The sequence below is a fragment of the Schistocerca gregaria genome, chromosome 7, assembly GCF_023897955.1.
Source record: "Schistocerca gregaria isolate iqSchGreg1 chromosome 7, iqSchGreg1.2, whole genome shotgun sequence".
In the NCBI taxonomy this organism is placed as follows: Eukaryota; Metazoa; Arthropoda; class Insecta; order Orthoptera; family Acrididae; genus Schistocerca; species Schistocerca gregaria.
Genome location: NC_064926.1, coordinates 343,111,872 through 343,136,878, shown reverse-complemented (window position 1 = coordinate 343,136,878; position 25,007 = coordinate 343,111,872). Strand labels below are relative to the sequence as shown.

The following is a 25,007-nucleotide window of genomic DNA, read 5'->3' as shown; positions in this document are numbered from 1 at the left end:
AGAAAGTCGTGCATCTTTTGGAATTACAAAGCAGCGAGGAAATAGATGGTTAAAACAAAACAGAAGGATCGCGAGAAACAATGATGTCCACTTGAGCCTTTATACACGATGAATACTTAGTTTTTCGTTGAGCAAGTTAAGGCACATTTGCAGGAGACACGATCGGTAATTAATCACAAACAGACAACACAGTTCATTGATGCACTGCCCTGAATTTCTCTTGGTAATCAGTGGAGAGGATAAGAACAACTGCCAAAGACAATGGAGCCACGAAATACGTACTGGCTGTTTAGTAGCTGCAAGTTCATTTCGGTAGAAAAATAGCATTCACACTCTCCTGTTAAAACGTGAACTTTCCGGCGTTTGGGTAGCGACAATGATTGTTTTCGTCACGAAGGGCAATGGGTACAACGCAGCCGGGACAGGGAGGTCCGTCTAACGAGCTGGACAGGCCCTTCCTTAACGACGACGAAGAGCAGAGTGGTCGTTCTAGCAAATCGCTTACCTCAGTTTCTGACGACGGGTGTTGACGTCATGCTCTCAGCTATCGTCCTCACACAGGACGAGGCAGCTCGCGAGACACAGCGCCTGCCTCACATCTAGTAGATGTGTTTTGCAACTGGAGCACTCTCTAGTGGCAGCTGTCGGCTGTATCTGGCTCGCAAACCACACAGTTTGCTTACAAAATGGACCCACGTGAAATTCCTACATTAGGTCAATTAACCTTCCTACTACCAGGATTTTTGTTTCATTTTTTTGTATCACTGAGGACTACTGCGGTCATATAGACCCCAAGTAATTAACTTCGAACATACAGGGTGAACAATAATAAAACCGACCAACAAATTGCAGGGAAGGATTCCATACTATAACTGGTGAAAGAAAAGTCCTATTAATATGTCTCCGAAAATGCATTTTTGCCACGGTAGATGGCGCTGACGAATGAAAGTTCCTATGGCCAGGTACTGTGTTTTCCTTGTGCGTTGCAGGCTACGTGATTGACGCAGCGTACTGTAAGTGTTCATGTCGGGAACAAGTCGAGATAGTGTTTGCTTATGGCCAAATAGACAGAAACGGTCTACAGGTAACACAGCTATACCAAAACAAGTACCCTCACTGACACCAACCACATTACACAACATTTCCAAAATCTTTTGGGCGTTTGTATCATCGGGGGGTTCTTTCAGACAGACAAATGTGTAGGAAGGCGACGGACTGTGCGTGCACCAGATTTGCAGGACCGGGCCTTGCTGGATATTGCTAGGAAACCTAGCACAACCTGCAGCCCAGTGGCCCGCCGATATGGTGTAAGCCACAGCACGATTATGAGCATCCTGTATGACAATCCATGATGCGACCTGTGAGCGCGTGCATTGCCTCCCATGGAGGCCACCTTGAACCTCTGCTGTGACGTGGGTACGATGCAACTCTGTACTTTATACTGTGTTCAGAACGATTTTTTGTCCATTTCCGGGCACATGTTCATAGGACATTTTTTCCTCCAATTAAAGTCAGGAATCCAGTTTGTCGCTTTTATTAATGTTCATCTTGTGTAGACAGTATTGTAAAGAACTAACATGGTAACATAATTACAGTTGTTTATTGTAGCAGCTGTGGTTCTATTTTCACAAACAATACGGTCAATAAACAAAAATATTTTTATATTTAATAATATGGTACTCAGTGCACAAAAAAACACGAATAAAATTTAATTTGTTGTGTACATAAAAATGAACGAATCATTATTCGATACAGTTGACTGAGAGGGAGGAAGTCACATATGTTGAAAGTAATAGTTTCTAAAGCAAGTGAGACAAATATTTCCAATGTGCTCATCGCGTCATATTCACCCCAGTGACGCTAGGAGGCTTAAAACACACAGTTCCTCGCTTGTTCATATGCTAGTCATGTGCTCATATCTATAGTATACATAAATAAAAACTTCAATACCTATGAACATGTTATTCGACAGAAAGGAACTGTGCGGCTGATCCCGGCGGAGGTTCGAGTCCTCCCTCGGGTATGCGTGTGTGTATTTGTCCCTAGGATAATTTAGGTTAAGTAGTGTGTAAGATTAGGGGCTGATAATCTTGGCAGTTAAGTCCCATAAGATTTCATACACATTTGAACATTTTTGTGAACAGAAAGGAAAGTATTGTCAGTAAGAACATGAGATAACGAAACTTCATAAAACCAGACTCACTAAAGACAGATAGTAATATTATATCTACATGACACTGAATATTGTAGAAGCTATTTCGATTAATTTAACAGGGAGCACCACGATTTAAAAAAAAAAAATCGCGAACGTGACGAAAATAAATTAAGATACCGCAAAACACGATCCCACTACCCATTGTTTCATAACTCGGTGCCTTCACCAAATACACTACGTTTAACAACAAAGAACCTTGTATTTTATGTAACAATCTTCTGAAACCTTTAATCGCCGTTATAGTATTAACTGAAATTTAATTATAACAAATCCTATCAACAGCGACGCATTTTTGATGAATCTTCAATGTACCATTTGCTTAAAATGCAGCAGTCTCATAACACACGAGTTATAACACGAAAGTAACAAAATACGAAAATTTATCAACCGTTCCCACCCCCATATGTCGTTTCCCACAATTTTATTACAACTTATTGTACCAATAACGACAAGGTTTCGAAAGATCCTCACTCTACTGGTCTTTGGAAACGGCGTATATTGATAAGGTGTAATTTAAAGTATAAGACCCACGAATATGGGCTTCAGCTTAAAACGATGAATGCGTTTCTTGGAAGTTCTGCTTGTGACGTAGAGAGAGTTCTTTCATCTTATGGGCAACGCTGCCGAAATATCGCAGAACTTATTTTGCCTTTAACGCTAGACAATGGCTTCTTAACGTGAAGTAACAGGAAGTGATGTCAGAAAACTTATACAGCTCCACATCTCGTCAGAAAACACATCCAGTGTGAGGACGGTTTAAAGCAAAGAGAAGTGCGCTACGTGCGTACGATCAAGTCTTACAGGCGTGGCAGTTCTACACGTATCAATTGTGAGAGAGGCCATTTCATCTCTACAATTCGACGTATTAATGTTGAAAAGATCCTTTCTTCCGTGGCTCAGAGCATCCGCAGCGGCCCCCAAAAGCATACGCGTCGCCGCAGAGAGAATAAACGCACTCTTGGTGACGTGGGGCGCTCGAGAGAAGTAACGAACCCACTGTAACGATGGTTAATGGGGAATGTTTACTGGAGGACGCAGACTAATTTTCTGCACTGCTGCGCACATAAAATCATTCTAAATAAAGGTCGCCGCCCTCGCTTTGACACATGAGACACGGCAAAAACTCTCTGAACTCAAGATCGCAAATATATTTCTTTACTTACGAACAATCGATTTCGACAGACCTTGTTATCATCTTCAGATCTTCACAAATTTATGTTATTTAATGACTTGAAGATGGCAGCAAGTGTGTTGAAAGCGGTTGTTTGTAAACAAAGAAATATTCATGCGACCTGGTTAGAAAGATTTTAGCAAGTAAAACAGATAGCTACTTTTAATTTCTTTCAACTGTGAGACAGGGTTAAGTTTCTCACTATCCATACATTAGCAATCGGAGATCCGACCACTGGACTGGAAAAATAGATCTACACCACTAGCAGTCCATAATTCGCATCCTGCTGACTCCTAACACACTCTGCTGATAGTCTTTACAGCAGCAAAATAATAATACTACCTGATGTGATGGTAAAGGCAAACGGCCTTGCCGCCGTGGTAACAGCGGTCCCTGTCAGACCACCAAAGTTAACCGCTGTCGGGCGTGGCTAGCTCTTGGATGCGTAACCGCCCAGTCTACCGAACGCTTCTGGCTAGCGGGGTTGACTCAGCCCTTGTGAGGCAAATTGAAGAACTGCTTGACTGAGAAGTAGCGTCTCCTGTTTCGTAAACTGACAGCAGATGGGAGAGCCGTGTGCTGACGACATGCTTCTACATATCCGTATCCGCTGACGCCTATCGATTGAGGAAGACACGGCGGTCAGATGTGGCGGTACCAGAGATGGCTAATGAAGACAATCAAACATCTACAAAAAGATAAGAGATTCATCAGTTTGTTTACATGATGTACCCCGAATAATTGAATTACACCTTAGAATGCTGTAGTTTCTTCTATGGTGCTGAGGTATTCACAATGACACTGACGTTTTTGATATAAACAAATACGCTGATAACCTCAACGCTGAGCGCCGGTAAGTTCCATAATCGAATGGTCTTGAAGGCTTACACATTCTGATTGTCTCTGAATATTAGCAATGTTAAGTACCGTCGTGCTAAATCGGCGTTTTGTCCTCAATGCAGTCTTAGGTACTAATGTGGATCAAGCTTATATGCACAGAATATGGGGTGAAGCTCTAAAATGCAACTGCTTACAAGATACGTGATGGCCAATCAGAAAATTTAGAAATTTGTGCTAAGTTCCTATAGTGCCAAACAACAGAGGTCATCGGTTCCTAGGCTTACACACTATTTAATCTAAAATTAAACTAATTTACGCTAAGGACAAAACATACACCCATGCCTGAGGAAGGACTCGAACCTCCGACGGTGGAGCTGCGCGAAGTGTCGCAGGCAGTGAAGTTATGTCAGTTTTAAAGTGATATTTCAATGCCTGTGCTATTCGAATGCATGCATGTCCGAAGGACATTTGCCATAACACTGGCAGTGCAATATCATATTTATCCGCCGACACCGGGCAAGCGACTTTCACATGAAGTGTCTCCCCTGTATGGGAATATACTTAAGGTATGTGCGAGTATAGGTTGTAGACACATCGCTGACGGCATACGGAAGTTTGGGTCTGGCCGTAAATCGTGTTCGGATAGCAAAATGGTAAAGCGACCGCTCGCGATAAGCAGGAAGTCCAGATATCATCATCTAGAATATATTTTCGACAGTATAATTCCCTATCTATCTGTATCGAATGATTCCACCTCGTGACCCGTAGCACAACCGATTCGGATAAAACATGCAGTGACTGAAAGTGGACAGGCTTTCTAGAGCGCGCTGTCAATGTCTATCTTTCGGGAATTGTACACAGTTCATTACAGTCACATGAAGAAGGTTATCATACGATGTCTTCGTACTTCTGTATGTACCCGAGGTGAAATGACTAACGGTCTGTTGACGATATTTAGTAACTCGCACTGCCTATTGGGAACAGGCCTTTGGCGTTTTGTACAGCGAAACTGCGAGGGCTCGCAGAAATTATGATGTTTTCATATAAAGACTTACTTTTGTCTCTGTCACAGATATACTTCATGCCCATTTGTGTATCATTTTTTTTTATTTTGTTTTTGTGTGGAGTGTGCTGTGAGCCGGCCATTACTGTCTGACCAGGCGCTCCATGTCACAGGTTGAGGCGCCTCCGCCGTCCGGTCCCGACGAGGACGGGGTGGTGCTGGTGGACCCCGGCGGGTCCGAAGGAGTCCGTGGCGTCGACCACATGTCAGACCCAGCTGTTGTCTTCCGAGGCCGCGGCGCCAGCTACGAGGTCACGGTCAGTGCTCCACAGTTCCTGATTTCTTCATGTTCGATACTACCCCTGCAAGTTCTTATAAAACGGCCAGTATCACTAACTAGACGAGTGGTAGTCAGCCACTAGCAGGCGATCCAGCCCTCGAGGTGGGCGGAAGGCGGTAGGCATTTTGAAAACATTTCCATTACGGCTTTATAGAATCTTAGCATGAAGTATTGAGTAATTATTATTGCATGCTTTAACTTGCTGTAACTCGCCTTTTGTAAAGTTAAGTTGCTTTCCTACTCTATAAATCACTATTCCTGTGGAACCAGTGGGAGGTTAGAAAATTTTACTAGTATCAACGACACAAAAGTGGGCCTTGGGTAAAAAAGGCTGACTGCATCCTGAACTAAACCATATTTTAAACCACATTTTATTTGCTCTGCCCTTTTATCTCCAATACGAAGATTTTATGAAAGACGTGTCCCGTCATTTGATACCATGAACTCCAGGAAACAAGGTACTCATTCGATGTCATCAGTTTTTATGAAATAGGCAACCATTATCGTTCCTGAGAGATATGTACCTGGAATGTACAATTCGGTGTCACACAGGAAATGTTCAGTACCGTACGGGGCATTTCAGAATCTTTGCATCAAACGTCTAGAGGTGAGACATCACATCAAGAGGAACAGACAAAAATGTCCGCTGGTGCCTCACGGCGGCGCTATTCGTAGTCGTCTTTTAGTAATCGCCGGCCCTGCGACCAAACTAGCTGTGCTTTCTAACCAGGTGCGCTACATAGTACCCACCCCAGTTAATTTAACAGTTTTTTCAATGAGTGTCTCTAAGTGGAAAATAAAACATTTTAGAATCTAATATGGAAATTTAATTTTGACACGCCTACCTCCCTTCATACGGAATATATATTAGTGCTTAACGTCCCGTCGACAACGAGGTCATTAGAGACGGAGCGCAAGCTCGGGTGAGGGAAGGATGGGGAATGAAATCGGCCGTGCCCTTTCAAAGGAACCATCCCGGCATTTGCTTGAAGCGATTTAGGGAAATCACGGAAAACCTAAATCAGGATAGCTGGAGACGGGATTGAACCGTCGTCCTCCCGAATGCGAGTCCACTGTGCTAAACACTGCGCCACCTCGCTCGGTATCATACGGAATAGATGAATGGATAATAGAGAACACAAAACGCATATGCTCGCCGGTTACATGGGACAATCGTTTTGTTCTTGATAGAATATATGATCCGAGCGGAATGAATACTGTTCTGAAAAGAGAAAATATTAAGAAAGGACAACAAAGATAACGGACTGCAGTCGTATTAAAACAAGCTGTGCTGAATGATTTAGATTAAAAAGTGAGAGACCAAAAGTAGTGAGTGAGCTTTGTCATTTCGGTGAAGAAATTACTCATGATGGCCGAAGTAGAGATGGTACAAAATACAAACTGGCATTAGCATGAAGTGCGTTTTTGGAAAGGATAACTATATTAAAATAGAATATGAATTTAAGAAGTCTTTCTTGAAGGTATTTGTCTGCGGAAAAGACTTGTAAGGCGCTGAAATGTGGGCGACAAAACAGTTCGGATAAGAAGAGAATACAAGTTTCCGAAATGTGATGCCACAAGAGAACGCCGAAGATTGCACCGGTACGACAGATAACTAATGAAGAGGCAGTCAATCGAGTCCTGATAAAAAGAAGGAATAGATTGACAGGAAACAGTCTGAGGCATTGAAAAATATCTAGTTTGAACGTAGAGGGGAGCACAGGTGTAAAAACTGGAAAGGGAGACGAAGGGTGGAACATAGTAAGCATTCTCAAACACATTCAGGATCCAGTAGTTATTTAGAGATGAAGAAGCTTGCACAGTACTGACAGTTGTTGAAGAGCTGCATCAAAAGAATCTTCGAACTGATGACAACAATACCAGCAACTGCTCTTCACTCGTATTTTGAAGTCAGTCGTCTCCGTTTGACGTGATGTGTCTTCTGTGCAAAGGAAGACCTGCACACAGTATACAGAACAGCAGACACTAATCTTCGATGGATGCTGCCGGTAGGACCTCTTCTTAAACTGTCAGTGTGCTACATTACATAATAACTGTGCGGGGGCAGTAATGCTTTCTATTGACTAAAGCCTTAGTCACACCTCGTGTTCCATTGCCATGTTATTGCGTCGACTTACTGTCTGTGGCACCGAGCGAGGTAGCGCAGTGGCTAGCACACTGGACTAGCTTTGAGGAAGACGACGGTTCAAATACACGTCCGGACGACACCAGATTTAAGTTTTCCGTAATATCCCTAAATCGCTCCAGGCAAATGCTGGGATGGTTCCTTTGAAAGGGCACGGCCTATTTCCTTCCATACCGCTGACGCGATCCGAGCGTGTGCTCCGTCTCTAATGACCTCGATGTCGACGGGACGTTAAAACAATTTTCCTTCCTGTTGACTGTGGTCTACGTCAACCGCACACACAATACTGTGGCAGCAATACGCCATTGTGGCTGCTGGTGTCGTATTAGGAGAAACATCATTCAGAAACGCCGGTCAATCGATTCACTTCGTATTCCAAAGCTTGGCCTCAGCAATTTTTTTCTTTGAACAGTAACTCAGCATCGTCAATTATTCATTCGACAGATTCTATATATCTCTGTCTTCTGCTACAGGTTTTACGCCTTCACCTCCCTCAACTCGTATCATCCCGTACCTTCTTCTTATACATGTTTTCCGTGTGTTCCTCTCCTCACTGATTCTGCGGTATATGCTTCAAATCCATCTAATCTTAAACATCCTTCTTTAGCACCACGTCTCAAATTTTCTTCTAGTCCGATTTTCACACGGTCCATGACTCACTTCGAACAGTGAAGTGTCGCAATCACACGTTGTCTGAAATTTATTTCTCATATTAAGGCCGTTTTTGACATTAGTAGACTTTTTTGGCCCAGGAATTAGCGCATACTGTTGTTATAAAAAGATCTCAATGCTCACGGCCATTTACAAATCTTTAACTAAACAATATGATAATCACGTATAACCTTACTCAATCAATGCAAGTTGTGCACTTGTCATCACTTGTGCAATCTTGCTTTCAGTGTACAATAATCATCTGCGTCTGGTCTTCATAACTGCTCAGATTTTACTCAACAGCAATGTACATTTTCAATTACGGATTTGCCAGGCGTGAAGACATGCTTCACTGTCTAAAACGTCAGCCACGCTGTTCTCAAACAACTCAGCTGTTATGTTTTGCGGCGGTCATATTTTAGCTGTCTGTGTATTTCCTTTGTTTTCAGTATGGTGACGTCTGGTCTGTAGGCGTGGCGTCAGTAACGCAGCAAGGCGTGCTAGTCTTCGCAGAACTGTCATGGCGGGCCCCGGAGGACGACATGGCAGCAGCTTGGCGGGGCGGGGGATCCCCGCTGTACCTGGTTACGTGGGAGGTAGACGGAGGGGGAATCACCGGCAACCTCTACACGGACTCCTCCTGTGTCACGCTGTCTCTCTGGGCAGACACTGTCTTCCACATACAGGTAAGTTTCCTAGACATTTTCCGTCTGTACCACTGACTGAGCCACTTTTCTGAAGCATCTGTCTTTGGAAAGAAAACACTTTTCACAATTAGTGTAGCAGGCCGGAGTGGCCGCGCGACCGCTAAGGTAACAGGTTCGAATCCAGCCTCGGGCATGGATGTGTGTAACGTCCTTAGGTTGGTTAGGTTTAAGTGGTTCTAAGTTCTAGGGGACTGATGACCTCAGAAGTTAAGTCCCATAGTGCTCAGAGCCATTTGAACCATTTTTGAACAATTTGTGTAAACAACCCATTTAGCAAATGTCTGTACCTTACACACTGCTCTCAGTTTATGTCTGATGCTGAATGCTGCAAGACTACCAGTATCTAACTATAGTTGATAAAAATCCAAATATAGATTCTACTGCTTTTCAAAGGCGAACTGATGCTGACAAAAGCTTTTATTTCTTTCTGTACTTCGTAGCGAGGGTAAATGTGATGCCGACTTCCAACTCATTACAGACAAAACACTCGGTATGAGTAGAAGAAAAATGTGTTCGGTTTAATACGGATAAAAAATATTTATTTAGATTGACATAGTGCCATAATCAATTCAGAGTGACTGCGTACTGCGATGTTGTTCAAGATGCTACAGCGAAGTCTGAGAAAGGCACACTAACTGGAAGGACAAACATACCCACACTATGAAATAACAAAACCCGCTGGGGTGTGAAAACAAATCATATAATCTGTTCGTAGCTTAACAATTCTTTTAGAACCTGACTATGAAAATATCATGATGGAATGATACACGTAGAGACATTCAGAAATAAAAACTCAATTAATGAAAGCAGAACATTATTTTAAAACAATAGAAGACAATAAAGAAAATGAAAAACCTTGAAGTACACGTAGCTTTTTTAGCTGAAAAACTATAAACAGAAAAGAAACTGAAAAAAAAGGAAATGCAATGCTTTAAGTCAGCTTACGCCTGTTGTCGCTGTATGATTTGATTTATTATTTCAGGTAAGGAATTAAGTACTTTTCAACAAAAAGGCACACAGGCTGCATAAGTGTCCAAGGAAAGTCTTCCCATACTTCTTGTCCGTGCATACCACTTTACATTTTTAGAAATTTGGAAGTGCCACAATAGCTTGTTCACTTACTAGCGAATGCTGGAGCTGATGAAAGGGCAGGGGTGGGGCGGGGGTTAGAGGGAGTGGGGCAGGAGGAGGGGGGAGTGCGGAAGTGACAGGAGATTCCGCAAGGGTGAGGAACAGTAAGGGGGAGTAAATTTCGCCAGTTTTACTCAGTGCTAAAACAAACAAACGGTTTTGTGCCAATCTACTATGTGTGGTAGCAAATGTGACACCCATAAGTGATAAGAGAGCGTGGAACTACTTTTGTGCAAAGTCGTTCGTGTTGAATTCTGGTACTTACTTGTAGCAAATAACATTAATCTATATTAAGCTGGTTCTGATAAAAATATCCAGTGAGTAAGAGAGGAATGGCTTTTAAAACATTCATTTAACTTTTATTTTCAGGTAAAAAAATGAACAAAGAGTTTAGTGAATTAAAGTCGCGAAATCAAACTAAAAAATCAGAATGAAATTTAGAGAGTATATCAGACTCCAAAATCAGTATTGTTCAATTTTAAAATGTTGACGCGAACGCAATGTTGCCAATACCAAAACATGATGAATCATTTAGGGCCAAGGCAGGAGTGGCTAATGAAGGGGAGTGACGAGAAAGGTGCAATCCGGCATTCCTTTATCCTGTGTGCAGTCCGAAACGAAGACTGTGTGGTAAAAACATTTTCGTTAACATTAAACATTTGCTACTCTTATCGGTTTTCTATTACCTCACTTCAAAAATAAAATAAGAGAATAATGTTAGCTATACATGTCTGTGTTTTGTTGACTTGCACACGGAGCACCAGAATGCTCTTTCCGCTAACTGCTGATGGTTTATTATTCACAAGCTTTCGACTGCGCGCTCCTAGACCTTTGTCGACTGCCATGTCGTCCTTATATTCGCATGCTCCCCCCTGGTGCCCACTCTGGTACCATATAAGACTTTTTTTGGGACCCACCCAAATATTCAAGAGAGAGAGAGTCTCTCGATATGCATGTTGTGCTGTTTGAAGACTGCGAGACATCCATTGGGCGCACACTTTGCGAATTTCCACCTGTTCTTAACGACGACGTGAACATTTTCAGCGCTCGATCTGCCGCAGTGGCTACTAACCAAAAACACCGCTTTCGAATAATGAGGTGTGTTGTGTTTTCTGATGAAAGCCGGTTCTGCCGCGGTGCCAGTGATGGGCTTGTGTTGTTTAGAAGGAGGCCAGCTGACGTCCTGCAACCAGCCTGTCTGCGTGATGGACGCGTTCTGCCTATACCCGAAGTTATGCTCTGCGGTGCAAATTCGAATTACAGCAGAAGCACTCTCGTGATTATGCTGATTGCAGATCTACGCGTTAATCTGATGATTCGACCTGTTTTTGTCTCAATCACGACCATCATTCTACGGGATACTTTCCAAAGACGTAGCGGTCCCCTGCAAACGGCTCTTGTAGCCCAACATGCTGTGCAGAGGGTCGACATGTTGTCTTGGTCCGCTCGACATCCAGATCTGCATGAAATCGAGCACATACGGGATATTATTGGACAAGAACTCCAGCGTCGTCCACAACCAGCATTAAGCACCCTTGTATTGACCGACCAAAAGCAACAGGCACGGAGCTCCATTCCACAAACTGACATCTGGCACCTATACAACACAATTTATGCTCGTTTGCACGTTTGCGTTCAACATTCCGGTGGTTACACCGATTATTAATGCAGCACGATTTCTCGTTTGGAATGGCTTATCTTGTGGTTACATTAACCTGTGATGCTTCAGTGTTAATGATTTAAAAATGTCACCTAGGCAAATTTATTCATTACTCTACAATAATTATTTTTCGGTGTTACAGTTTTTATTTCCATCTGTGTATTTGGAAAACAGTGACCATACTACGCTTAATTCCTCTGATCGCTTGTAATCTTACCCTCCCACACATCACCATTGAAATTCTCTGTCCCAGCACAAGTTTTGCAAGCTTCGAGAGGAGCAAGATATGCAAAAGAAATACACTCCTGGAAATTGAAATAAGAACACCGTGAATTCATTGTCCCAGGAAGGGGAAACTTTATTGACACATTCCTGGGGTCAGATACATCACATGATCACACTGACAGAACCACAGGCACATAGACACAGGCAACAGAGCATGCACAATGTCGGCACTAGTACAGTGTATATCCACCTTTCGCAGCAATGCAGGCTGCTATTCTCCCATGGAGACGATCGTAGAGATGCTGGATGTAGTCCTGTGGAACGGCTTGCCATGCCATTTCCACCTGGCGCCTCAGTTGGACCAGCGTTCGTGCTGGACGTGCAGACCGCGTGAGACGACGCTTCATCCAGTCCCAACCATGCTCAATGGGGGACAGATCCGGAGATCTTGCTGGCCAGGGTAGTTGACTTATACCTTCTAGAGCACGTTGGGTGGCACGGGATACATGCGGACGAGCATTGTCCTGTTGGAACAGCAAGTTCTCTTGCCGGTCTAGGAATGGTAGAACGATGGGTTCGATGACGGTTTGGATGTACCGTGCACTATTCAGTGTCCCCTCGACGATCACCAGAGGTGTACGGCCAGTGTAGGAGATCGCTCCCCACACCATGATGCCGGGTGTTGGCCATGTGTGCCTCGGTCGTATGCAGTCCTGATTGTGGCGCTCACCTGCACGGCGCCAAACACGCATACGACCATCATTGGCACCAAGGCAGAAGCGACTCTCATCGCTGAAGACGACACGTCTCCATTCGTCCCTCCATTCACGCCTGTCGCGACACCACTGGAGGCGGGCTGCACGATGTTGGGGCGTGAGCGGAAGACGGCCTAACGGTGTGCGGGACCGTAGCCCAGCTTCATGGAGTCGGTTGCGAATGGTACTCGCCAATACCCCAGGAGCAACAGTGTCCCTAATTTGCTGGGAAGTGGCGGTGCGGTCCCCTACGGCACTGCGTAGGATCCTACGGTCTTGGCTTGCATCCGTGCGTCGCTGCGGTCCAGTCCCAGGTCGACGGGCACGTGCACCTTCCGCCGACCACTGGCGACAACAGCGATGTACTGTGGAGACCTCACGCCCCACGTGTTGAGCAATTCGGCGGTACGTCCATCCGGCCTCCCGCATGCCCACTATACGCCCTCACTCAAAGTCCGTCAACTGCACATACGGTTCACGTCCACGCTGTCGCGGCATGCTACCAGTATTAAAGACTGCGATGGAGCTCCGTATGCCACGGCAAACTGGCCGACACTGACGACGGCGGTGTACAAATGCTGCGCAGCTAGCGCCATTCGACGGCCAACACCGCGGTTCCTGGTGTGTCCGCTGTGCCGTGCGTGTGATCATTGCTTGTACAGCCCTCTCGCAGTGTCCGGAGCAAGTATGGTGGGTCTGACACACCGGTGTCAATGTGTTCTTTTTTCCATTTCCAGGAATGTACTTTTTACTTCTCTTCCTTTTTTTTTATTGTTGGCTCCAATTCTTGCGTCCAGGGGTACATTCTAGAGGATGAAATTTTGACTTACTTGATTCCAAAAAACTAAATAACAGATGAAGTATTAGCTGTTGCTACGATTGTCTTTTCTTTTATTCTTCTATATCACACAGCTTTAACAATCTCCATTGTCATAGAACCGTCAATTACATCGTCATAGACAACATTAAAACACACGTGTGTATCCATCAGAGGCATGCCCATTCCTAGAAACATTCTGTGGTACTCACAATATTCCAATAAGCTTACAAGGCTTAAGAGTTTACGCACATCCTTGACAAAAGAAGAATCATCACCAAGTTATACCATTACTTTATAACTGAATCCAGAAATAAATTTTATAGTTATCGTCAGACTGTGCAATTAATAATAGGAATTTTAAGTAAGCCACTTATTTTAAAATTTCAAATATTTCTAAAACAAGAGTGATTCGAACTGTACGTACAGAGTAGAAAGAAACTGATTTCTTTTTATATATTTTAGCCCGAAACATAAGACATTGTATACAAAATAATACAAAGTTCATTCAGTTAAACAGTTGATATAAGGTTCGCCTATATAAGAATGGCAACGGCCTTGCCGCAGTGGATACACCGGTTCCCGTGAGATCACTAAAGTTAAGGGCTGTCGGGCGTGGCCGGCACTTGGATGGGTGACCATCCCGCCGCCATGCGCTGTTGCCATTTTTCGGGGTGCACAAAGCCTCGTGATGCCAATTGAAGTGCTGCTCGACCGAATAGTAGCTGCTTCGGTCAAAGAAAACCATCATAACGGCCGGGAGAGCGGTGTGCTGACAACACGCCCCTCATATCCGCATCCTCAACTGAGGATGATACGGCGGTCGGATGGTCCCGATGGGTCACTTGTGGCCTGAAGACGGAGTGCTATACAAGAATCGATAATATACATGGTATCGGTTATTTCTATTAAAGAAAGGTTGTGTTGAAAGAAAGGGTGTCCCACTACACGGTATGTAGTGTGTGTACACACACCCGTTACTGTGGGGTCCACTCTTCCTAAGGGGATCATAAATGGCTGTCGCGCGATACGGTCACCGTATAAAGGTAGAGGCGCCTTTGCCAGAGGTAGTTCGGAATCTGACGAGTGGTTATTCATTTTCACAACAGGAATTGCCGTCTTTACAGTTCCTGTAAGCGGATCGCTGTTACAGGTGGAGCTGGTGCGTCATTCGGTGGCCATCAGCCGTAGCGGGCGCCTGCGCATCGACACGGCGGGTCACCGTAGCGAGGCGGCTGGAGACGGCGGAGGCGCCGGAGAAGGCGACGCCGACGCGCCGCTGGTGGAGCGGCTGCGGCCGCGAGGGGCTTGGTTCGTGCCCGTGCTGCCCAACGCCGCCGTCGCCGCGGCCTTCTTCGCTGTGGCCTGCTGGCGCGTCAGGCGACGGCACCGCCAGGCGGCGGCCGCCAAAGCCGCTGCCGTCTGCAGCCCACAGTGTGGCACGGCGACTGTGAAGCCTTCCGGTGCGTTACTTTCACCTGTTTTACTGCAAAGTACACTTCTTTCACTGTGTGTTGATCAGCACGCTTACTACGCATTGACACTCTTCGCTTGCTCTATTGTCTGCTCACTCACTGCCCTCTGTCTTATCTACCTCTAGCTGGAGCACTATTATCCAAACAGCGTAGCAGAAATATTCGTTCTCAACAAAGTAAAATTCTCTCTGTATTACTACACAAGATATTTGTTTCTTCAATATCATTTTCTACATCAGGAATCCGTATTTCGAACGATCTTCCTGAATAAAATCAGCGAAAGTAAATTTCTTTCCAAATCGAAAAGGTAGCTAATGGTCCACCTTATACGGTGTATTGAAGGTCTTAACTTTATTGTGTATTACTGAGAGTTTGCATGCATTTAAATCTGCAGTCAGGAATTATTAAACTTATGTGAAATAATAACTCACTCCTCGTCGTAGGCCGCCGCTGGCACTTCTGAGACCTTTAGTGTAACGTGCTGTGACGCACACCGCGGAGCCTGTACAACTCGATGTCCTCTAGCGAGCGCCGGTGACGTCACTGAAGGCAGCGCCAAGGCCCATGAGGAAGAGAGGCCGCGGCCCGTACGTGGCGCGTACGTCAGAGCACGTGACACTGCAGGTCTTACGAGTGCCAGTACCCGTCGCCGGCGGGGAGCGAGCAACTACACTCCTGGAAATGGAAAAAAGAACACAGTGACACCGGTGTGTCAGACCCACCATACTTGCTCCGGACACTGCGAGAGGGCTGTACAAGCAATGATCACACGCACGGCACAGCGGACACACCAGGAACCGCGGTGTTGGCCGTCGAATGGTGCTAGCTGCGCAGCATTTGTGCACCGCCGTCGTCAGTGTCAGCCAGTTTGCCGTGGCATACGGAGCTCCATCGCAGTCTTTAATACTGGTAGCATGCCGCGACAGCGTGGACGTGAACCGTATGTGCAGTTGACGGACTTTGAGTGAGGGCGTATAGTGGGCATGCGGGAGGCCAGATGGACGTACCGCCGAATTGCTCAACACGTGGGGCGTGAGGTCTCCACAGTATGCGTGTTTGGCGCCGTGCAGGTGAGCGCCACAATCAGGACTGCATACGACCGAGGCACACAGGGCCAACACCCGGCATCATGGTGTGAGGAGCGATCTCCTACACTGGCCGTAAACCTCTGGTGATCGTCGAGGGGACACTGAATAGCGCACGGTACATCCAAACCGTCATCGAACCCATCGTTCTACCATTCCTAGACCGGCAAGGGAACTTGCTGTTCCAACAGGACAATGGACGTCCGCATGTATACCGTGCCACCCAACGTGCTCTAGAAGGTGTAAGTCAACTACCGTCGCCAGCAAGATCTCCGGATCTGTCCCCCATTGAGCATGTTTGGGACTGGATGAAGCGTCGTCTCACGCGGTCTGCACGTCCAGCACGAACGCTGGTCCAACTGAGGCGCCAGGTGGAAATGGCATGGCAAGCCGTTCCACAGGACTACATCCAGCATCTCTACGATCGTCTCCATGGGAGAATAGCAGCTAGCATAGCTGCGAAAGGTGGATATACACTGTACTAGTGCCGACATTGTGCATGCTCTGTTGCCTGTGTCTATGTGCCTGTGGTTCTGTCAGTGTGATCATGTGATGTATCTGACCCCAGGAATGTGTCAATAAAGTTTCCCCTTCCTGGGACAATGAATTCACGGTGTTCTTATTTCAATTTCCAGGAGTGTATTTCATACGCGTTTAATCATTCTCATGGGCGCGTTTGAATGCCTGCAAGTTCTCGATAGTGGACGACAAAATGTAAACCTTCTGAATTAAGTACTCCTTAAATAAATGTAGACAACTGGAGAGCTTTGTGTGGAGCCAAGCGTTCCCGATGTGTGGCGGTCAACCCTACTAGTGTAACGTCACAAATTCGTTGGAGGCCCTGTATAACTCGTTGCACCGAGGCAGCTCGGCCATATAAGGACTGCAGCAGCAGTCTGACGACAGACGGAACTTCACAATGAGAGACAGGTACTGATCCGAAAACTTGCCGATTTTAAATCTCTTAAGGTGGCTGAAATACAGAGAGACTTTTATCAGTTTATTGTTTGTGTCTGTAATTATAACTGCCCTCACAAAAATATAGTAAATGTACGCAAGTGAAACGCAACTGTGCCTAGAAATAAAGAATGTTGTGTTATATTCTTTGAAGTTCCAAGACATAAGAGGGATTCTGAAGACCATACGTAAGCTGCTCAGACTAAATAAATGGACAAATAGTTAGTGAAAGAGCAATTTTGTCGTCCTCCTATTCTGTTGCAGTCTGCAATAAGAGACAACTTCAGACTGTCTTCGTTAACATAATTAATTAATCTTTCTCTGGCAATCGTTAGTTTTCACTATTACTTTCTTCGAAGAGTTAAAACGTAAACCGACATTTATCAGCTGCATGTTTATTCTGTTCACTAGTCTCACATCTAGCTGGTAAACGAGCCACCCACGAAATGCAACTTGCCAAAAAATACATACTCAAAGGGAACTGTGTATGTGGAACGTCTTAAAGCATGTGCCTCATCGAAATACTCTCCAGCCAGCAACCTCTTCGATCCGTTTTTACATTCCGCGCACTAATTGTGACTCGAAGCTAAACACACGTGCCACGCTAAAGTTTCTTCTCCATCTGCGACAGCTGCTCACAGCTCCTGCTCCGACTCATACTGCACTGTCGTTCACCTTCCTTTGAAATCAACCCGCCCCCCCCCCCCTCCCCGCCCCCTCACATTCTCTCCTGCCACCGACAAAGGTTGGAACTCAGGTAGTCCTGGTAAAGCGGCCCTTGCTGTCGGTCATTACATGCTAATGCGATCACGTTCTATATGTTAAACTGTTGTATCTAGTGATACAATGAATTACAGGTCTTAATAACATTCAGATAAATATGAATCATTAATAACTGTAAGCTTACCCTCCCATTATCGGTCTTCTGAAAGTAGAAAGAAACCGACCTGTTTTAATTACTTCTCACTCGCGTATTCCAAGCGTAAATGGCGCCTGTCTTCTTGTTCCTGTTTTGCGCTTAAAGGAATCAAAAGAGGGCAGCAGTAATCGGAAGTCGTCACGTTTACCGCGAACTTCAAATACTGAATGTGAACGATTACCCACATCGCACAGTTACCTAACTGTTCCTTATTCCCTTGAAAAGCCGGAGTTTCTGACAGAATCAATTTCAGTTTCAACGAATACACAAATACAGCCGAAGGGAGGGAACATGGTTGACTCAGCCGGCCGCGGTGGTCTAGCGGTTCTAGGCGCTCAGTCAGGAACCACGGGACTGCTACGGTCGCAGGTTCGAATCCTGCCTCGGGCATGGATGTCCTTAGGTTAGTTAGGTTTAATTAGTTCTAAGTTCTAGGGGACTGAGGACCACAGATGTTAAGTCCTATAGTGCTCAGAGCCATTTGAACATGGTTAACTCTATTTACTGGAATAATCGTAATACGACGTAATGCATAAATGAAAGAAATCCCTTACAAATTCCTCGTTTCAACAATTCTTGAAGTAGAAAAGATTCAGAGATGAGTTTCAGAATTCGTCACGGTTTCGTTTGCTGAGCGTCAAATTAATACATTTTGCAATAAACGTCTCGCTTAACCACCACTTTACAGAATTAAAAGTACAGGCTCATACTGAGTGATTTCGTCGTGGTCACCACAGCCTCGATAAATTTAAGGGACATCGTTTCCGTATGGCTATTATTTAAAGTTACTACTTAGTGCCACTAGGTAGCTTCGAATTGTGTGCTCCTTCTCTATTTCTCAGTAGGTACTGAGGATGTTGTGTTTACAATAAGAGCCTTTGAAGAATAGATATCTCTCTCACAGATAGGATTGATTACCTAGTTTTTCTTGAGACGTACCATCTGGAAATGCGATAGGAGGAAGGGAAATGATAACTGTGCACCCAGTACTCTTTGACACTCGCACAGTGGCTTGAAGAGTACAGATGTAGCTGATGTTAGACTAGTATTTATAAGTAATGTAGTCTACATCAGTACTCAGATGTCAAAATGAACACGAATTTCTTCTGTTTTGCAATGTCTGTTGTAGATTTACTCCCGTTCAGCTGGCTGATCATCGCGTGACTTCAATCTTGTTCCAGGAGCAAAGCGGTTGCCGCCAATGGGGCCAGATGACCTGTGCGTCTGAAGTCAGCAGAAGAGCGTGCACAGGATCAGTGCATAGTCACCTCGTGATACTCATCCTCATCTAGTCACTGTTGTAAACCAGTAGTCCTAGCTTTTTACACTTACATACTCCTTTGTTACTTATAAATAAAGTGTTACTCTATCCCCGTGAGCAACTAAAAGCATATGGACTGCTGTGCTCATTGTCAGTAAGATAACTCTGGCGTTATGTATACATCCCTACGTATGTTGCACACGCTACGTGGTAGCACCGCGTCAGGGTGCGACTCAACTTGTGTAGCGGACACCTGCAGTAACATGCCCAAATTACTGAAGTGGTGACGTTGGCGGAAAACTGCATAAGATAAAACAAGTGTTCGTTTTACTGTGAGTAACTGAATGAATATTGATGAGAAATTATATTTATCGCCTGTAGTGTCATCTGAAACTGAAACTACCACTTCTAGGGCTATTTAATTCACGATCAAATGGGCAAGTAGGTGGTAGTGAATTCCACTGTCACAATATGTTGACGATCGCCAGTGACGTAACTTGCTGCTTAATATGAAAGTCAGTGAACAGCACTTAAAATTCGTGTACTGTCCGAAGCTAAAGAGATAATGTGTCTTAAGCAAGTGGGTTGAAATAGGAAAAGAGGCAGCCAAATGACGGGATTTGTTTTTAGCTGGTGAACGTACGCAGTCAATCGGGACCTTGTTCGAGCATTAAAATCGTTCAGTGAATTGTTCAACTTATGGTAGCAAGCAGCTGCACTAAAAAATAGATATCTGATGGAAATTATTCTCTAAAATCCACACTTCACAAGCTCTATGGCTTTCTCACCAGAAATAAATTCCTTGTAAACTATGCCACAAAATGTTGCAATTAATACCGTCTCGAAAATACCTGAATTTGTCAGGATGATTATATGAAAGTTCTGATTTCTAGGAAACAGTCACTACCTTAGAAGCATCAGAGAAACAGCTGGCCTTTTCTTATTATTTTACTGTTGTTCCAGGGAAGCCTAGGCTGCTAAAGGGAGTGGGTGACGCTGTTTCATTTTATAGGTTTTTATGTGACTGTTTCCTCTTTTCGATGCGGTTCAATGATATATTTGCAGTTTGTGCGTAGTTGTTATTACCAACCACTGCATTCTTCAGTCGTAAGAATTCAGTAAGGTACTGCCGGTGTGGAGAATTAAGTGTAACGAGAGTATGCAGCTATCTACAGTTCGCTTTGAGACACCCTTTGAAACAAGTTTCCACGAGAACGAACTGTTGTATTTTACCGTCTGCGTTGGACAGACAGTTACAAGTGAAATGAATGGCTTGTATATATGTCACAAAATAGTAAAGAGAAACGAGAAACTATTTTTGGACAGGGAATATTTAAGGAGAGGTGGACCCTTTCTATTTACACTTTGAAGTATTAGCTGAAAGCAGCTTTTAAAGTGAAAATCGACAGTATTCATACTATCTGTAACATTTTTACTTAATCCCAAATTTTGAAAAACACGCTAAATGTTCAAGTACCAAGGAAATTTCCTATAAACTGAAGATCTTAAGACATTTTTTGACGGTGATTTTGGGTGTAACAAAACGTACTTTACAACTTCAATTTTCTTACAGCATCGGAACTAAGTACTGTGTGCTCATGTATAACTAGCTGAAGTGCCAAACATACAAAAAGATTTTTGTTCGGCGATTGCAGTATGTGCTCCTTTGTGGTACGGGGAACTATATTGAATGTAACATGTTTGTATCGACAGTGACAATGGTTTTGTCAAATCTTAGTTCGAATGCTGTGACATATTAAAGTAAACAATCTTTGACACATGTTGTAGTGAGAGAACTGAAAGGCAGCATTGTTGTACAGTACTTGAATTGCCCATGTCAACAGATCCTCTTACATTATGGTGTCCTTAGGAACCATTTATAAATTGACCTATTTGATAGTAATAAGACCAAAGTTTTAAAATGTAAGCTCCTTCAAAAATTCTTATAATTAGGACAATCATAGGAATCCCATTTCATATCACTAATGATAGCTTTTTCTAAGATAGTCTTTGAAATATTTATGTTCAGCTGTCATAAACTAAAAGTTATTCCTATTCTCACACAAAGTATGAAATTGGATTTCAGGATTGTGGTATGTTACATTAACAGTTAAGAGGCAAGGGCCAAGATACGGATTTCATGAAGAAAAGCACGGTAATAGAGATACTTTACAGTAACAAAACAGTTTAAGCTGATTGTGATGTCAACAGTTCCATGTTTCAGTGATTTTTATATTATTTTTGTATGAAATATTCCCTAACTAACCGCTTTACTTGTTTGAAGACTGTACGAAATAAATAATAAGATACCTTCAAATTTGTATTGCAATATTTATTATTCCATAATTCCTGGCCAAATAACAACGTTCCATTGTAAGCTCCAAAGCCATCTCTGCTTTACTATAGACATAATACAAACATTATCAAATGTTTCTTCAATGACTGAGTCCGACTCCACCCACTACCAAATTCACTATTTAGAGTCGTCAGGAACGTTATTAGAGAATTAAGCTTCCTTATCTCACTCAGAAACCATAAAATAGCCTGGTCACCTCTTTTTATATTTTTAAACAATGAGAATAAATGGAATAAGTGCAGTCGTTGGGCTAAGGGTAGCTGTGGGAATGAACATTTTGAATAATGAACTGAACGACATGAAGTACTACTCAATGGTTAATTTGGGGAGGGGGGGGAGGAGACCAAACTGCAAGGTCATCGGTCTCATTGGATCAGCGAAGGATGGAGAAGGAAGTTTGCCGTACCTTCTTAAAGGAATCATCCCGACATTTGCCTGAAGCGATGTAGGGGAATGACGGAAAACCTAAATCAGGATGGCTGGACGCGGGACTGAACCGTCGTCCTCCAGAATTCGAGTCCAGTATGCTAGCCACTGTGCCACCTCACTCGGTCATGAATTTATGATATATCCTGGTATACACATTTACACATAACAATAACTGAACAAAATTAATAGACTATTAAAATACTCGGTGTAAACGATATTTAGAGTAAGAATGTAGTCTTTGTGTACTTTTGTTTTTCAGTTTCTTTAAGGAATACAAAATTGTTAGCTGTTTTAGGTATCGTTGAAAAGGTTACTTACAACTGTCTGCGAGTGAAGACGGGATTTCGTAAATGCAATCCTGCTCTTTGAAATGTTTGCCACTGCGACTTGTTTATAGTGATCCAAATGCAATTTTAATAGTCAACTGTCTTTTTGTCAGCTGAAAACGCATGATTGGATCGGATGATGGACATGGTCACAGTTATTATCTACGACATTACTATGCACAAATTACCCATTTAAAAAGTACTTTAAAAGAAATAAAATGGTAAATGTAATAAGATAATGTGAAAAAGGAATCTCTCATTCGTGATTAATCAATTATCTGCGTAAAATATAGGTAAGTATGTAGGTATTCATGATGCTCTTTTGCCTGTAACAGTGAAAGTCTCTCTTATGTTAACATTTTCCATAAATGGTAAGTTTTATCATACAATCGGTACATAATGTCAGAAGCCAGTTAAAAACATTTCTAACGGAACCTCATCCAGAAACGCACCCTCTCGAAACCTGGATAGCAAGCTACACCACGATGCAGAGTGACTCTCTTGCAGAGTCTGCCACTTGAGTTTGCCTAACATCTCCGTAACGCTATGACGCTTACCAAATAACCCTGTGACGAAAGGCGCCGCTCTTCTTTGGATCTTCTCTATCTCTTCTGTCAACCCGACCTGGTACGGTTCCCACACTGATGAGCAACACTTAAGTATAGATCGAAAGAGTGTTTTGTAAGCCACCTCCTTTGTTGATGGACTACATTTTCTAAGGACTCTCCTAATGACTCTCAACCTGGCACCCGCCTTACCAGCAATTAATTTTATATGATCATTTCACTTCAAATCGGTCCGTTCGCCTACTTCCAGACATTTTACAGAAGTAACTGTTACCAGTGTTTGTTTCGCTATCATATAATCATACAATAAAGGATCCTTCTTTCTATGTGTTCGTAATACATTACACTTGCCTATGTTAAAGGTTAGTTGCCAATCCCTGCACCAAGTGCCTATCCGCTGCAGATCTTCGTGCTAGCCGGACGGCCGTTGGCGCTCACCTGCCTAACGCTAGAGGGTATTGGCCGCTTATTCCGTACTCAACAGTTTAAGGCAGCAGATCTTTTAGATTAACATTGTGCCTCAGTACGGTCGAATGTTGAAGAAAGCTCGCGGTAAGTCCTATCAGAAACGAAACTCTCAAATTGGCATGTCACGTATTAAACAAGAAATCAAGCGATAAAGCTTTCGTCAGAAAATTTGTAAAACAGAATGCATGAAAGGCAAGCCTCTATCGTAGCTCGATCCATGTGAGCAACTCGTAGTGGCTTGCCTTTCATGCATTCTGTTTTACAAACTTTGTGACGAAAGCTTTATCGCATGATTTCTTGTTTAATACGTGACATGCCACTTTGAGAGTTTTAGAGTTTTATTTCTGACGAAGGCTTTCATAGCAGTGCCGAAGTCTGGGTTAAAGTACTACTTTTTTTTTTTTTGCCGAGGGCTGCTACTGGTGCTAATTTTACTTTGTTAACTGTCACTGACCACGCAACCACGTTCAAAACCTGTTTAACCCTTCAAAAACCAGTGCTCACCCGATAAACCTAATCTCGAAACCAATTGAAGCACAAACAATACTCCATCTTAATGGTAAAACATTAAATACGAGCGTCAACACTTAGAGATGTGCCGGCCGCGGTGGTCTCGCGGTTCTAGGCGCGCAGTCCGGAACCGTGCGACTGCTACGGTCGCAGGTTCGAATCCTGCCTCGGGCATGGATGTATGTGATGTCCTTAGGTTAGTTAGGTTTAAGTAGTTCTAAGTTCTAGGGGACTAATGACCACAGCAGTTGAGTCCCATAGTGCTCAGAACTATTTTTTTTTTGAACTTAGAGGTGTATCAGAAACATTCAGTGAATTAATCTCAACTACGGATGAACTGCCACAAAACCACGTGCACCGACACGCTATTACTGTTTACTAACACTCAGTTTAAGAAAATACTTACTACCAAAGGCAAGACCCTTCAAAGGATGTACTTGTAGGGGCATGGAACCCGCTCTCCATGAACATCACTAATACCGATGGTTTAGTACATGGTAAAATATCAGCCAAGTACCATCCGCACAGGTGCCAGGCCAATACGCGCAGCACTTAAACCCGCACAAAATTTTAATAAATATTTCAAGAGCGACTAGAGCAACGCTAACCACTCTTAAGAAAGGTGAAGTGAATTCCTCTCAAGGAAGAGTAGGGAAGTACAATACCATATTACCGAGATTGACAAATTCTTAATGCCTGCTCGTATTCCGTCAGCAGCAGCTAACACCAGCAGAAAAACACGTCACTGACCTTGCAAACATCAAGGTAACCAACGATCTGTAACCACACTATTCTTCAAAGGACCTCGACCCCAAAAAACACACATAAAAATCTCTTACAGCAACAACGCGTCGACGGACCACTAACCACACTACCGCGAAATCTCCGTCCGACTCACTGCCATCTAGCCGGACAGCCGTCGCCGCTCTCCTGCCTAACGCTAGAGGGTACTGCCCGCTTACTGCGGACTCAACAGTTTAAAGCAGCAGGTCTT

At 43.8% G+C, this 25,007-nt stretch overlaps 1 protein-coding gene across 2 annotated transcripts in view; it reads left to right on the top strand.

Annotated features, from left to right (window-relative positions):
• LOC126281530 (uncharacterized) overlaps positions 1-21,675 on the top strand; it is a 155,196-nt gene extending 133,521 nt beyond the window's left edge. For both annotated transcript variants that reach the window (XM_049980577.1, XM_049980576.1), the window contains 4 exons: positions 5,403-5,546; positions 8,816-9,052; positions 14,815-15,124; positions 19,279-21,675. In XM_049980577.1, the coding sequence (XP_049836534.1) occupies positions 5,403-5,546; positions 8,816-9,052; positions 14,815-15,124; positions 19,279-19,325 (738 nt within the window). In that variant the 3' untranslated portion in view covers positions 19,326-21,675. The remainder of the gene's footprint in view (positions 1-5,402; positions 5,547-8,815; positions 9,053-14,814; positions 15,125-19,278) is intronic.
• Positions 21,676-25,007: the final 3,332 nt, after the last annotated feature.